General features: G+C 56.4%; 1 protein-coding gene across 1 annotated transcript; it reads left to right on the top strand.

The window, feature by feature from the left end:
• Positions 1-1495: 1495 nt before the first annotated feature.
• On the top strand, positions 1496-15396 carry LOC125448997 (interferon regulatory factor 8-like). Its single transcript, XM_048524540.2, is given in 10 exon segments — positions 1496-1646; positions 3066-3243; positions 5909-6092; positions 7532-7647; positions 7806-7953; positions 10437-10496; positions 10647-10730; positions 10733-11026; positions 11542-11660; positions 14667-15396. Coding segments are annotated over 9 exon segments (1338 nt in total). The 5' UTR covers positions 1496-1646; position 3066; the 3' UTR covers positions 14823-15396.
• Positions 15397-16913: the final 1517 nt, after the last annotated feature.

Raw genomic sequence — 16913 nt, 5'->3', positions numbered from 1 at the left:
AGTCAGTCCTCAATCCAAGCTAATTAATTACCCCTAAAACCCCGCGTGATCTTGGCTTGTATATCAAACTTTGGGGGGAGGTCCTAACCAAAGTGCAGCACATTATCAACTCCCTGGTCTGCGCCCCTCTGCTTCTGATTCCCAGCTCAGCATTATACTGAGTCCCACACCAAGCAGCAGGAGTGGCTGGCCACCCAAAATGAACAAGCAACAAAAAATGTTGGGACATTTCAGAGAGGCGGGCAGCCTCCATGGTGAGGAAAAAGTGGAGGCTGAGTCACCCAACAGCCACTCCCGGTTGGAACGATGGGTCAGCAACTCACACAGCTGCCATCCCCTGGGGTTCAGGGGCGAAAACATCTGGCTGGTTGTGAGAGCTGGGCATGGGAGACTCTCCACAAAATCACGCATCAGCAAGCATTGCTGGAGGAAGTGTGTGCTTTCTCACTGTGGGCACGCAAGTTGCGTTTGTGTGTATTTGACCTGTGCACGTGTCTGTTTCTCCAACGTACTCAAGAGCAGGCCATTCAGCCCACTCCACCATTCCGTAAGATCACAGCTGATGTTCAGTGACCCAGCCTCTGCTGCTCTCTCACCACAGGTGCCTGGCGACCCACTGAGCTTTCCCTTCTTTAAATTTGGCTGTTGCTTTTGTTTTCTGTGTCAGCTTTGTGTGTGAATGAGAGCGGTGTGTGTGCATATGTGAGCACGTGCGCAAGACAGAGAGAGCTGTGTGTGTTTGTGACCCGGTGTGCTAGTTAGCATGTACATGAGAGTGTTTACGTTTTTGTTGATGTGTGTCCCCCTGCCTGTGCACTTTCAGTGTGTATTTTTTAGAATTAACTTTCATTGTCAGGCGCACTCACTTGCATGAGTAATGGTGAAAAGTTTGCAAGCTGCCTCTTAAGGACAGATACGTCGACAGTTTCTTTCTTTTCCTAAAATTCATTCACATCGCTGGCCAGGCAACACTTATTGACCATCCCAAATGGCCCAGAAGGCAGTTAAAGAGTCAACTACAGTGCTGTGGGTCTGGAGTGACATGTAGGCCAGATGGGTAAGGATGGCAATTTCCTTCCCAAAAGGACATTAGTGAACCTGATGTATTTATGATCATCACTAGAGTCTTTATTTACTGAATTTTAGACTGATATTTACTGATCATCACTAGAGTCTTTATTTACTGAATTTTAGACTGATATTTACTGAATTCAAATTCTACCATCTGCTGTGGCAGGATTCAAACACCACTAGATGATCACCTGCCCTGTTCCTCAGATGTCTCTGCGTTGAATGCTGAGGGTTGCTGCTTATATCTGTTCATTTAGGCCTGTTTGCAGCATTAATGTGTGTGTTTGTGTGATTTATGTATGTGTGCACGTGCTTCTGTTTGTACATGAGTTGTACACTGCTCCCTCTACAGGCTAACCTACAGCCTGTGTGACACCAAGAGACTTTGGTGAAAGAGTCACGTGATTTCTTGGAAAGCTTGTGATCGAGCGAGTCTATAAAGGACAGGGGCAGGAGACTGGCATTAGACAGTCAGAGTACAGGCAGTGACCTGGGTGAGACTGAACTCACAAACAAGCAAACAACTAGCACAGCAACGCAGCTGCTGCCAAACCGGGACCAGGGGCAGGCAAAACGTGAGTTTGTCGGAGAGAAATCTCACTGCTTGTTTTTTCTCTGTCTTTTAAACCAGCACCAGAACCCAAACATGGATCCGGGGCAAAGGGAAGTGTCAGGGAGGTGGGACGTCATTCTGGAGAGACTAACCTGATTAACCCTTACGTCGGTTAATCTGACCTAGTTAAGCCTACGCAACTGGTTTTACTGCGACTAGCGTTTTGCTACCACTTCCTGTCGGGTAAACAAAACAAGTCCTTTTTCCACAAACCCTCCTTCTCCCTCAAAACTGCCCCCTCCTGCTTCTCAAATCCCCTCATTCCTCCAACCCATCCCCTCCCACACCACTTCCTTCCATCACGCCCCCTCAGGCCTCCAATACCCTCCTCTCCATGCTCTGCTTCCCTTAAATCTTCTCCCTCCTAATGAGGGAGAGGGGATGTCTCCCCCCCATCTCTCTCTCTCTTTCTCCACCTCCCGTCAACCCCCCCTCCCCACCCCGTGTCTCTTAGGAGACCTTCTCTCAACCTTCACTTAAAGCCCCTTCCTCAAAGCTTTCTTCCCTCAAATCCCACCAAAACTGCCTTCCTTACCTTCAAACCCTTCCTCTTTTCCTCAATCTACATCTGTCCACCTCTCCTCACTCCCTCACCATCTCCACCCTTCAAACACTCTCCCTTACATCCTCTGCATGCATAAAATTCCCTCCTCACTCTAGCCTTCCAACAAACACCTCTTCCTTACCTCTCCTTTCCTCAACAACCCCTCTCAACTTCAGTACTCCTCATCTCCTATGCTTGTTCCCTCAACCTCCTGACATCCTCCTTCCCTCAAACGTACTCTCCCCTCAACTCTCCTAATCCATTTATATCCTCCATTCTTCAATGGCTTCATTCCTTCCCTCAACTCCCTCTGCTTCCTTCGAAGATCCCTCAGCCACTCTGATCCATCAATCATGGCCTCCTCAATGCCCTTAAACCTAATGCCCCTAAAATGCCCACAGCCCCTTCCAAATCTCAGATTGTCCACCTCACTCACTGTCCCCACTACCCTCCACCATCTCTCTCCGCTCTCTACCGGGCTCAGGCCCCAAATTCAAAACCTCCTTTCTCATGGTCAGAGAAGTCACGACTGGCAGGGAGGGTCACAGCCAGAGGAGAAGGGTCGGTGAGGGTCATGCCAGAGGGGAGGGATCAGGAAGGTCATCACAAGCAGAGGGGAGAGGTCTGGAAATCACACTGGAGTGAGGAGAGGCCCTATTCACTATTGTCCCCAACTCTCTGTTCCTTCCTGACTCAGTTCGTCTCCCCCCACAACATCCTCCCTCCATTCATTCCTCTGTCCTTCCCTTTTCATTCCTCCTCTCCATCCTTCACTGTACCCCCCTCTCTCTTTCTCCATCTCCCGCCAACCCCCCCTCCCCACCCCGTGTCTCTTAGGATGGCTGGTGGGGTGAGGTGTACCCGTAAGCTGAAACAGTGGATGATCGAACAAGTGGATAGTGAGAAGTACCCAGGCTTGGTCTGGGAGGACCGCAAACTCGGAATGTTCCGGATCCCCTGGAAGCACGCGGGCAAACAGGACTACAGGCATGATGAGGATGCTGCTATTTTCAAGGTAAGTCCTGCGCTCCGTGTCCCCTCCCCCAGGCTATGGCGGCCAACATGGTGTGGTGGGAAGGGTGGGGTCAGAGTTCATGGAAACACAAATCATGCCCCAGCGCATGGGCATCACTGGTGTGGAAAATACTCCTAAGATAGAGGTGGGCAGACTCCCGAGAGCGTGGCCATGATAAAAAAAATCAATGAGTTTGCAGGAAGGCAGGATCGAAATTAAAATCCGAGTGGCTGTGGTCTTACCGAAAGACAGAGCAAGCTCGAAGGGCGGAGTGGCCGGAACATATTTGGATGGTCAAAGATAGTCCTGCAGGCACCTCACAATTGAGCCTTAACACGGCGCTTTTGCAGCTCTAGGGTCACCCAGCTCGTAAGCAGACCTTCAGCCCAACCTATCCATGCTGACCAGGTTTCCCAAACTGGACCAGCCCTTGCCTGCGTTTGTCCCATATCCCTCGAAACCTTTCCTATCCATGTACCTGTCCAAATGTCTTTTAAATGTTGGCACTGTACCTGCATCCACCACTTCCTCTGGCAGCTCATTCCACTGTATGTAAAAGTTGCCTCTTAGTTCCCTATTAAATCTTTCCCCTCTCACCTTAAACCTCTGCCCCTCTAGTTTTGGACTCCACCCACCCTGAGAAAATACTTTTGCTATTCACCTTATCTTCACCCCTCATAATTTTATAAATAAGATATTTCCACAAGGTTACTCCTCAACCTCCCAATGGTGTTCTACAGGGACTGGTTCTGTGTCCTCTTTTGTCACTTATATAAATGATTTTAATGAGAATATTGAAGACATGGTTACTAAATTGTGGATAACATCAAAATTAGTATCATTGTAGTAGTAGGGGAAGGTTTTCTAAGATTACAAGGGGATCTTGATCAAATGGGTCAATGGGCTGAAGAACAGCAGATGGAGTTCAATCTGGATAAATGTGAGATATTGCATTTGGATGCAACAAACAAAGGTAGGGCCTTGGGTAGTGTCATAGAACAGAGAGTGTCCTAGAAGTTCAGGTACATAATTCTTTCAAGCTAGCACCACACATAGACAGGGTGGCTAAGGTGTTTAGCATACTTGCCTTCATTGCTCAGTCCTTTGAATATAGGTGTTGGGGATGTCACGGTGAGGTTGTACAGAGCATTGTTGAGGCCTGTTCTGGAGAACTGTCCAGTTCTGGCCACCCTGTTATACCAAGGATGTTATTAAGCTGGAGAAGGTTCAGAAGAGATTTACCAGGGTGTTGCCAGGTATGGAGGGTTTGAGTTATAAAAAAAATGCTAGGGCTTTTTTCACTGGAGGTTGATTATGGACGATTACAAAATCATGAGGGGCATACATAGGGTTAATGGTAGGTGTCTTTTCTCAAGGATGGGGTATTTCAAGACGAGGGAGCATAATTTTAAGGCGAGAGGGGAGAGACACAAGAGGCAATGTTTTTTGTTTATATAAAAGGAGTTTCACATGTAGAATGAGCTTCCAGAGGAATAGGTGGATGTGCGTACAGTTACAACATTTAAAAGACATTTGGATAAGTACACAGATAGGTAGGGTTTGGAGGGAGAGAAGCCAGGAGCAGGCAAGTGAAACTAGTTTACTTTGGGATTATGTTTGGCACAGACTGGTTGGACTGAAGGGTCCGTTTCTGTGCTGTGAGACTCTATCAGGAGAACAAGTCCCAGCCTCTCCCTGTAGGTCAAACCCTCCAGGCCCCCAGTTACCATCCTTCTAAATCTTTTCTGCACCCTGTCAAGTTTAACAACATCTTTCCCACAGGAGGGAGACCAGAATTGAATACAGTACTCTAAAAGTGGCCTCACCAAAGTCCTGTACAGACACAACATGACCTTTCTGACTCCTATACGCAACGCACTGACCAATAAAGGTCAGTGTGCCAAATGCCTTCCTCAATATCCTGTCTAATTGTGACTCCACTTTCAAGGTCTCTTTGTTCAGCAACACACGACAGGACCTTACCATTCAGTGTACAAATCCTGCCCTGATTTGCCTTTCCAAAATGCAGCACCTCACGTGGAGTCTAACTTAGATCAATCTCCCACTCCTCAGCCCACTGGCCCATCTGATCAAGTTCCTGACGTACTCTTGAGATAACCACCTTCACTACCCACTACATCAATAATTTTGGTGCTATCTGAAAACTTATGAACCATGTTTCCGGATTTAAAATGTCTCCAGATGATAGACTTGTGATAAGTCAAACCATGTTTTGACCATGGGCTGGGGCAGCAGATATGGTGGGGAAAGGCATGGGAGGTTGGTGGTAATGAAAAGATTGGTCAAGCAAGTAGACATTAAGGGTTGTCATCAAGTAGGGAGAGAGGGAGAGTGTGTGAGGGAGTGAGTGAGAAAGAGACAGGGGTAGATGATTACAGGGAATACTGCAGTTTAGCACTCAGGAAGGAGGGGAACCACGTAGATGAAGCTTCACTCTGTATCAAACCCTCTGCTGCCCTGGGAGTGTTTGATGTTGGGGGGGAGGGTGGGGTGGGGTGGTTTGAGGTAGCTTCACTTTGTATCCAACCCTGTGCCGTGCCTGTGCAGAGTATGTTTGATTTTTTTTTTGGTGCGTGTGCTCAGTGGCTGCATAAGCATTCGACATGTTCTGCTGCACCAAGCCTCTGTCGTCTCTTCCAAACAGGCTTGGGCAAAGTTCAAGGGGAAATACAAAGATGGAGACAAGGTGGACCCAGCCACTTGGAAAACACGGCTGAGGTGCGCTCTTAACAAGAGCACCGAGTTTGAGGAAGTGCCCCAGCGCTCACAGCTTGACATCTCAGAACCATTCAAAGTCTACAAGATTGTCGATGATACAGCTGTGAAGAGTGAGTGTCCAAGCAGCAGCTGGGAAAGGTGGAGTCGTGGGGGGGCGCGCGCTTATCTGCACTGAGGCAAGGACAGAGAGGTCCGGTGGGAGCAGTGGTGGAGGCCAGAGGGCTGGGAGTGTGGGATATTGCTCAATAGCGACCGAGATCAGTGAGTGGTTAAAGTAACCTCTTTATTGAGCATCCGCAGTGACACAGTTTGAGGCACGATACAGTCCAAAGTACAGTTTTACAGTAGCCTCTTATATACAGTTTTTGCATTCATTAAAATTTTAGCAAGCTGGTGTCACATAGTTGTATCTACTGTGCTCAGGTTTGTGTGACAATTGTCCTGGGGAAGCAGGAGATAGTTTAAGCACTTGCTAAATGCTGGCTGTTACTCCTGATGGGATTAGAATAGGTGTCCATTCTGAGCATCCGTAAGAAAGTTTTGTCAGTCCTTTTGCCTTTAAAGTTAGTAATGTTAGTAAAAATACTAGACTTAAATGATGTAAATAAGTGAGAAATTATAAGCATCCTGAATAAAAAGTACAGAGGATATTAAACTGATCTCCTGCAGCTGGGTCATGAGATTTCTTTTACTATTGCTGATGTCTGACAGTTCCTACACATTCGTTCATGCAGTTTCATGGAAGTGCTAGATGTAACAGTGTGGAGCTGGAGGAACACAGCAGGCCAGGCAGGAGTGCTGTTTGATAGTAAGTTTCTTAAAGGGGGTAGCAACCCTATTTAATATATGTTTAAAAAAGTATAAAGCTGTGCATTAGTACAAGGTGGCAGTCTTAAATAAAACACAAGCAATAGATAGTACAGTGTTATAGAAATACAGTAGGTAGTGTGTAAGGAAATTTAAAAGGGCTTAAAAAACAGCAGACTGTAGGGACACACTGGTGGAAGAAACTGCTTGATGTCCAAACAGCCTACTCAGGTCCCGAGAGAGTTACTAAGGGTTAATTAGTATAATCTTTCCATAGTTTCGAGTGAGTTGTGGAGACACGCTGGCAGGGATGGCATTGTTCTACTTATTCAGGGGTAGCCTTTGACACAGAAACAGGACTAAACACTGCTTGCAGCATGAGGCTGATAAGAATTGAACGGTGTATTGAAACAGTAGTGAGTTGGAAGGGATGATTTAGTTTAACGTGGTTTTCTGAATGGATGAATGGAAACGCAGCATAGTAAACATCGCACGCTTGTGAGCGAGTTAGTAAAGAGAAACAATACAATATCTCATGGACAGGAGGGTGAGAGAGGGATGGGGGGAGGAGGGGGGGGGAAAGAGGTATTTCAGGGAGGAGGAGGCGGAAGTGAAGGTGGTAAGACAGATGGGAAGGAGGTAATGAAAGGGTTACATGGAGTTTATTCTTAGGGAGTTGGGGATTGAACAGTGTCTTTCTGTCTCTCAGTGCTGACCTGTCTTTACTGGGCTCTGTTCACAGAGAGGCCGTCACCCACCATTGACCTGAATACGGTGAAGATGGAGGTGAATGGGAGCATTGGAATGGAGAGCTCACAGCCCAGTTCCCCCAGCAGAGAGCAGGGGAGCTCTGTGCAGGTAAGGAATGGGGCAACATTGGTGGGGTGGGAGGGGGGGGTGCATTATATATAATGTGTTGCGCTTGAAGATATGTGCGACAACTCTGATGGAAGGACACAACAATCCAGGTTTTCCAGCAGGTAGAGAGTGACCCTCCTGTACATATTTTCCACCAGGCAATGGGTGACGATCCACCTCCTGACTCCCAGCAGATGGACAGTGACAGCAGCTGTGATCCTAGCTCAGGCTCCGAGATGTCCACAAATGAAGAAGGTTCTGCCGAAGTCACCTCACTGGAGTTGAATGTGATACCAAGCACTGAAGGTACAGAACTGAGGGGCACTGAGTCAGAGTGTCACACAGCACGAAAACAGACCCATCAGTCCAATCTGCCCATGCCAGACATCCTACACTCATCTAGTACCATTTGCCAGCATTTGGCCCATATCCCTCTAAACCCTTTCTATTCATGCACCCATCCAGGTGCCTTTTAAATGTTGTAATTGTACCAGCCTCCACCACTTCCTCTGGCAGCTGATTCCATACACGCACCACCCTTCGTGTGAAAAAAATTACCTCTAAGGTCCTTTTTAAATCTTTACTCCTCTCACCTTAAACCTATGCCCTCTAGATGTGGATACCCCCACCCTAGGGAAAAGACCTTAGCTTTTCACCCTATCCATGTCCCTCATGATTTTATAAACCTCTGTAAGGTCACCCCTCAGCCTCTGACAAATAGCCCCAACCTCCCTCAAACCCGCCAATCCCAGCAACTTCCTTGTAAATCTTTTCTGAACCCTTTCAAGTTTCACATCACCCGACTTACAGCAGGGAGGCCAGAACCGAACACGGTATTCCAAATGCGGCCTCACCCACGTCCTGTACAGCTGCAACACGACCCTCCCAAATCCAATACTCAATGCAGTGACCAATAAAGGCGAGCGTCCCGAACACCACCTTCACTGCCCTGTCTACCTGCGACTCCACTTTCAAGGAATTCTGCACTAGGTCTGTAAGTTGGACAACCATTAAGTGTATAAGTCTTGCCCTGATGTACCTTTCCAAAATGCAGCACCTCACATTTATCTCAATTAAACTCCATCGGCCACTCCTTGGCCCAACAGATCGAGGTCCTGTTGTGCTCTGAGGTAACCTCCTTCACTGTCTACGACACCTCCCAATTTTGGTGTCATCTGCAAACTTACTAACCATAGCTCCAAATTGTCTATACAAATGACGAAAAGCAGTGGACCCAGTACCGATCCTTGTGGTACACCGCTGGTCACAGGCCTGCAGTCTGAAAAGCAACCTTCCACCACCACCCTCTGTTCTCCTTCCATTAAGCCAATTTTGTCTCCTATTGGCTGTCTCCCCCTGGATTCCATGTGATCTAACGCCTTGCTAAGTCTACCAGGTGAACTTTGTCAAAAGCCATTTTCTTTGTGACCTCTTCAAAAAGCTCAAATTCAATTGGTGAGACATGATTTCCCACGCACAAAGCCAAGCTGACCATCCCCAGTCAGTCCTTTGCCTTTCCAAACACTGTCCCCTCTGCATCGCCTCTGGCAACGTACTCACTGCTGACATTAGCCTCAGCGGTCTATAGTTTTCTGGCTTTTCCATGGATTCGAGCAGACCACCGAAAGGTAGGTATGGGCCCCAGTGGCATCATGCCGGGCCCCTCTCAGTTCGAAGGTGCCTCCCCACCCCATCATAGGAGATGAGCAAACCCACAGGGTTGGCAGAGCCCAGCGTTGTGTCAGCTCACTGTGTGTTTGGGTCCTACCAAGACCCAGCAGGTGCTGGAGTGGGCCAGGTTCTAGCCAGCTGGGGACCAGCAATTGGGCCTCTGCAGGTTGGTTTGGCCAGCTCACGAGAAGGTCCAGCGTTGAGGAGACCCCACAGACTCCCAGTCAGGATCGAATACAGCTGCCAGGGTCGAGCAGATTCCACTGGGTTTGATGCTATCCTTCAGAAACTGGCGTAGGCCTCACCAGGTCTGTGACAGCTGCTCCAGCATGAGGTCGGGACCACAGGCCCCTCTCAGGGTCAGTGCAGTCCCACTCTCACTGTGTAGGAGCTCTGAGGACTGAGGAGGTCGTATTAAGTTGTGCAGTCCTTGTCAAGATTGTCAACCCAGAAGGTGGTAGTTGAGATGAGGTCAGAGAGTCAGAAGCAGAACAGTCAGCCCAACAGGTCCACACCGCCCCTCTGAAGAGCATCCCACCCAGACCCATTCCGCTACCTTGCGTTTTCCCCATGACTAACCCACCACCCTAAGCATCTACAGGGCAACCAAGCATGGCCAATCTACCCTACGCTGCACGTCTTTGGACTGGTGGAGGAAATCTACACAGATGGGGTTGGGGGCGGGGGCGGGGGCAGGGGGGGGGGGGGGGGGGGCTTGCAAACTCCACAAAGACAAGTCACCTGAGGGTGGGACCGAACCGGAGTCCCTGGCGCTGACCGCTGAGCCCCCGTAATGCACAATAGTCAAATGAACCTTAGAACTGAATGTATTAGATGCGGGTTTTGAAGCATTTGAGATGAGTAGGTCTTATTCACCAGTTTATCCTCTGGGGTAGGCCTCACCAGATCCAACTGTGCTCTGAACCACCTCCCACGCCCAGTTAAATCTGTCAACTCCATCAGATCAACAAGATGCGCTCTCTTTGAGCAGCATAATGTGGTCTCAAGTGACTTTAGCTCTTAAGTCCCAGAAAGGGGGAGGAGTTCAGTCGGCTGGGAGCTGAAGAGTGGTGTGCATATCAGGAACTAAATCTGTCTCCGTCTCTCCTGGTTCACAGCTCTGAACGAGTACACAATTAGCATCACCAGTTCGGTGCCAGCAATCGTCCCAGAGAAAGGTAAACGCATTTTCTGGAGCTTAAGCTTTTCTCGCACCCTCTCTAAAAGCCTCAGATGGGGCCGTAATAATCGGCGAGCACACGCAAGCCCATCGCCAAATTCAAACTCCCAATGGACGATCACGCCCACTTTACCTCTCCGTCCCACAGGCCCAAATTCCATGTTCATCGCGTTCTGCTACAGCGGCGTGGAGGTCAGCACCGAAGTGACACGGCACGGCTGCAAGATCTCATCCTCGCCCCCCCTGACCGCAGCGACAACTCCTTTGGCTCGCAGGCCTTGGAGAAGCTACGCTTCCCATCGACAGCTGCCATCACCAGTCTGGAGAAGCGGAGGGCAACAGAGGAGCTGCTGGCCTTCCTGGAGCGGGGAGTTATGTTGGACAGCAACGCCAATGGGATCTTCATCCAGCGCCTGTGCCAGGGCCGGGTGTTCTGGACGGGGCCGTGTGGGCCTCAGCCCAACCAGACAAACAAGTTAGAGAGGGAAAAGGTGGAGAAGCTGTTTGACCGCAAGAAATTTGAGCAGGGTAATTATCCCTGAGCGGGGCTGGGAGGGCCGCGGGCGCGTAACAGTGGAAATGTCAGGATAAACAAGCAGGCATTGCCTGATGTCTGGCAGGAGTCCCAAGGGAATCCAGTGAGAAGCTGCACAATGCACATTGATGTGACACTTTGCTCTAAGATAAGCAACCTCATGAATGCGTACGGCGAGTGTGGCAGCATTGGGGTGTGTGTGTGTGTGTGGGTGAGTGTGTCGTGGTGTTGTGGGTGCGAGAGAGTGTGGCTTTGCGTGGGGTGTTTGTGCGAATGTGTTTTGGGTGTTTGATAAGGCGTTAACTGAATGCGTGCGTGCTTGTTATTTCTGAGTGAATTGTGTTGCGAGTGAGGCTATGTTTATGATGTGAGGTAGGCAGTGTGTTTGCACAGGGAGTACACTACTGGGGTTGGCGGGGAGTGGTGAGCAGTCAGGTGAATAGCATTTGCAGGCAAAAGCAGGGACGTGTGCCAACCTAACATGGATCTGTCAAATTTTTTGCTGCAGATATGGAACTCTACCAGACATCAGGAGGTGGTGTTATGCCCCAATACAGGGTCACACTGTGCTTTGGTGAAGAACTCTCAGAGGCAGATTCTCTAGCAGAGAAACTCATCACTGTTCAGGTGAGGAGAGGGAAACCCCTTCACCCCAAACGCATCTCTCTCATGGCCCTTGCCGTCCCATGCTTGATCGTGGGCTCCACAGCCCCACTCCCTCCCCACTGCCAATCACAACTGGTAGAGCTACTGTGAAATACCTCTGCCCGCAGCCCTACCCTCTGATCCACTCCTGTTTGCTCTACCTTGTGACATATTAAATCAAAATGGTGTCTTTTGACATATTAAGTCCTCTAGACAGGGCACTGCCCACCACCAGCTCACTCTTACAACACTCACGACACTGTGGTTACGTCCCATTGCCACCCTACCATTCATACACCCAACCGACCACGCACCCAGCCGCCCCCCCACCCACCCACCCCCACCACGCACCCAGCCGCCCCACCACCCAGCCGCCCCCCCCCCACCCACCACCCAGCCGCCCCCCCCCCCACCCACCACCCACCCCACCACCCAGCCGCCCCCCCCACCCACCACCCACCCAGCCGCCCCCCCCCACCCAGCCGCCCCCCCCCCACCCACCACCCACCCACCACCCACCCAGCCGCACCCCCCCACCCACCACCCACCCAGCCGCACCCCCCCACCCACCACCCACCCACCCACCACCCACCCACCACCCACCCAGCCGCACCCCCCCACCCACCACCCACCCAGCCGCACCCCCCCACCCACCACCCACCCAGCCGCACCCCCCCACCCACCACCCACCCAGCCGCACCCCCCCACCCACCACCCACCCACCACCCACCCAGCCGCACCCCCCCACCCACCACCCACCCACCCACCACCCACCCAGCCGCACCCCCCCACCCACCCACCACCCACCACCCACCCAGCCGCACCCACCCACCCACCACCCACCCAGCCGCACCCACCCACCCACCCCCCCCACCCACCACCACCCACCACCACCACCAGCCGCACCCCCCCCACCCACCACCCACCCACCACCCAGCTGCCCCCCCCCCCCCCACCACCACCCACCCACCACCCAGCTGCCCCCCCCACCCAAGCCGCACCCCCCACCCACCACCCACCCAGCCGCACCCCCCCACACACCACCCACCCGCCCCCCCCCACCCACCACCCAGCCGCCCCCCCCCCACCCACCACCACCCACCACCCACCCAGCCGCCCCCCCCACCCACCCAGCCGCCCCCCCCACCCAGCCGCCCACCACGCACCCCCCCCACCCACCCACCACGCACCCCCCCCACCCACCCACCCACCACCCACCCACCACGCACCCCCCACGCACCCCCCCCACGCACCCACCCACCACCCACCCCCCCCACCCACCCCCCACCCACCCACCACCCACCCCCCCCACCCCCCCCCACCCACCCCCACCCACCACCCACCCCCCCCCACCCACCACCACCCACCCACCACCCACCCAGCCGCACCCCCCCACCCACCCACCCACCACCCACCAGCCGCACCCCCCCACCCACCACCCACCCAGCCGCCACCCACCACCCAGCCGCCCCCCCCCACCACCACCCACCCAGCCGCCACCCACCCACCCACCACCCACCCAGCCGCCCCCCCCCCACCCAGCCGCCCCCCCCACCCACCACCCACCCCACCCACCCAGCCGCCCCCCCCCACCCACCACCCACCCACCACCCAGCCGCCCCCCCCACCCACCACCCACCCAGCCGCCCCCCCCACCCACCACCCACCCAGCCGCCCCCACCACCCACCCAGCCGCCCCCCCCACCCACCCAGCCGCCCCCCCCCACCCACCCACCCACCCAGCCGCCCCCCCCCCACCCACCCACCCACCACGCACCCAGCCGCCCCCCCCCCACCCACCCACCACGCACCCAGCCGCCCCCCCCACCCACCCACCACGCACCAGCCGCACACCCCCCCCACCACCCACCCAGCCGCCCCCCCGCACACCCCCCCCACCACGCACCCAGCCGCCCCCCCACCACGCACCCAGCCGCCCCACCCACCCCCCCACCCACGCACCCCCCCACCCACGCACCCCCCCCACCCACCCAACACGCGCCCCCCCCACCACGCACCCCCCCACCCACGCACCCCCCCCACCCACCCAACACGCGCCCCCCCACCCCCCCACCCACGCACCCCCCCCACCCACCACGCACCCAGCCGCCCCCCCCCACCCACCCACCACGCACCCAGCCGCCCACCACGCACCCCCCCCACCCACCCACCACGCGCCCCCCCCACCCACCCACCCACCACGCGCCCCCCCCACCCACCCACCACGCACCCAGCCGCCCCCCCCCCACCCACCCACCACGCACCCAGCCGCACACCCCACCCACCACGCACCCAGCCGCACACCCCCCCACCACGCACCCAGCCGCCCCCCCCACCCACCACGCACCCAGCCGCCCCCCCCACCCACCACGCACCCAGCCGCCCCCCCCACCCACCCAGCCGCCCCCCCCACGCACCCAGCCGCCCCCCCCACCCACCACGCACCCAGCCGCCCCCCCCACCCACCCAGCCGCCCCCCCCACCCACCACGCACCCAGCCGCGCCCCCCCCACCCACCCACCACGCACCCAGCCGCGCCCCCCCCACCCACCCACCACGCACCCAGCCGCGCCCCCCCCACCCACCCACCACGCACCCAGCCGCCCCCCCCACCCACCCACCACGCACCCAGCCGCCCCCCCCACCCACCCACCACGCACCCAGACACCCACCACGCACCCAGCCGCCCCCCCCACCCACCCACCACGCACCCAGACACCCACCACGCACCCAGCCCACCCGCCCCCCCCACCCACCCACCAACCCACCACGCACCCAGCCACCCACCCCCCACCATCAGGCACCCAACTGTCCCCCGTCTACCACATACCCAACCAAATCCCACCCACCCACCAGGCACCCAACTGCCCCCCCCCCCCATCTACCACATACCCAACCACCCCTCCACGAGGGCGGGGACCCCCTCCCCCACACACCGTGCACCCAACTGACCTTCGCTGTGTTTTCCCTTCCCTCTCTCCCCTGCAGCTTTACCAGGTTGCCGCCAAGCAGCTGGTGGACCGGGAGCTGGAGCTCCAGACCGCCTCGTCGTTCATCATGAGCCAGCTGGGGCCCGAGCACTTCAGCGAGCGTCTGGCACACGCCCTCCAGGAGGCCTCCAACAGCCTGTACGGGATCTCGTAAAGGGAAAGACTGGACGGGGAGGCCGTTGGGATAGAAATAAAGGGGGCTGGTTGGGGGGTGGGGAAGGAAATGACAAAGAACAACCCAACGACCATCCATCTGTCTATCGCTTCCATCTCTTGGTGTCCCGGATGAAGAGGGGGCGGAGTTTGTACGGTAACCATTAGAGACGCGTCCGTGGGGGAGGGAGTACGGCCTGTACCGCGTGCGAAACACATTTGAAGACTCCCGAGATGGGCGCCCCCTCCATGCCTTGGTGTCCCGGATGAAGGATGGGATGGAGAGGGAATGGTTTGTGACGGAAGCGGTGGGGCGGGAGAGTATAAATCGACCGTTGGTGACGTGTCCCTCACGGGCGGGGCCCGGGCCAAGACCGTTACTGTTCGAAAATTCCAAGATGGCTGCCGCCGGTGTGGTGCGGCTCTCCCACTCTCCTCCCGAAAGAAACCTTCCTTGTCCCGCTCTGAAACTCCTCCACCTACCGAAAGGGGAGGGGTAGGAAAAACATGCTTTCACCTTCCTCACTTCTCCTCCTTCCCTTCTCCCTCCCCCTCACCCCCCATCCTCCCCCTCACCCCCCATCCTCTCCCTCACCCCCCATCCTCCCCCCCTCCCCCCCCTCCCCCCCTCCCCCCCCTCCCCCCCTCCCCCCCCCCTCCCCCCCTCCCCCCCCTCCCCCCCTCCCCCCCCTCCCCCCCCTCCCCCCCTCCCCCCCCCTCCCCCCCCTCCCCCCCCTCCCCCCCCTCCCCCCCTCCCCCCCATCCTCTCCCCCCCCCATCCTCTCCCCCCCCCATCCTCTCCCCCCCCCCCATCCTCTCCCCCCCCCCATCCTCTCCCCCCCCCCCATCCTCTCCCCCCCCCATCCTCTCCCCCCCCCCATCCTCTCCCCCCCCATCCTCTCCCCCCCCCCATCCTCTCCCCCCCCCATCCTCTCCCCTCCCCCCCCATCCTGCCCTCCCCCCCATCCTGCCCCTCCCCCCCCATCCTCTCCCTCCCCCCCCATCCTCTCCCTCCCCCCCATCCTCTCCCTCCCCCCCATCCTCTCCCTCCCCCCCCATCTCCCTCCCCCCCATCTCCCTCCCCCCCCCATCCTCTCCCTCCCCCCCCATCCTCTCCCTCCCCCCCCATCCTCTCCCTCCCCCCCCATCCTCTCCCTCCCCCCCCATCCTCTCCCTCCCCCCCCCATCCTCTCCCTCCCCCCCCCATCCTCTCCCTCCCCCCCCATCCTCTCCCTCCCCCCCCCCATCCTCTCCCTCCCCCCCCCCATCCTCTCCCTCCCCCCCCCATCCTCTCCCTCCCCCCCCATCCTCTCCCTCCCCCCCATCCTCTCCCTCCCCCCCATCCTCTACCCCCCCCATCCTCTACCCCCCATCCTCTCCCTCCCCCTCCCCCCCATCCTCTCCCTCCCCCTCCCCCCCATCCTCTCCCTCCCCCCTCCCCCCATCCTCTCCTCCCCTCCCCCCCATCCTCTCCTCCCCCTCCCCCCCATCCTCCCCCTCCCCCCCCCATCCTCCCCCTCCCCCCCATCCTCCCCCTCCCCCCCATCCTCCCCCTCCCCCCACCATCCTCCCCCTCCCCCCACCATCCTCCCCCTCCCCCCCATCCTCCCCCTCCCCCCCCATCCTCTCCCTCCCCCCTCCATCCTCTCCCACCCCCCATCCTCCCTCCCTCCCCCCTCCCCTCCATCCTCCCTCCCTCCCTCCCTCCCCTCCATCCTCCCTCCCTCCCCTCCATCCTCCCCTCCCTCCCCTCCCCTCCATCCTCCCCTCCCTCCCCTCCATCCTCCCTCCCCCCCCATTCCCTCTCCCCCATTCCCTCTCCCCTCTCCCCCCATCCTTTCTCCTCCCCCCCCCCCCCCACCGCAAAGTAGGACCCTTCAGCCAGAGCCCGTCTGCTCCGTCCATTTCTTTTCGCCTCGTGCCTTTCTTCGTTCCTCCCCTTCTTTCTTCTCTGAACTCCTGGCCTCAGCATGGATATGGTGTGGTGGGGCCTTGGCTCACACTTTTGTCCTTAATGTGAGGCTTTGCACACTGGAGGTATGACCTGGGTCAGTAAGACTGTTATTTCACTAAGTAATTCTTATGATCCTGT

The sequence above is a fragment of the Stegostoma tigrinum genome, chromosome 43 (genome assembly GCF_030684315.1).
Source record: "Stegostoma tigrinum isolate sSteTig4 chromosome 43, sSteTig4.hap1, whole genome shotgun sequence".
NCBI classification, from domain to species: domain Eukaryota; kingdom Metazoa; phylum Chordata; class Chondrichthyes; order Orectolobiformes; family Stegostomatidae; genus Stegostoma; species Stegostoma tigrinum.
The sequence above is the reverse complement of the archived record's forward strand: the minus strand, read 5'-3'. Positions and strand labels throughout refer to the sequence as shown.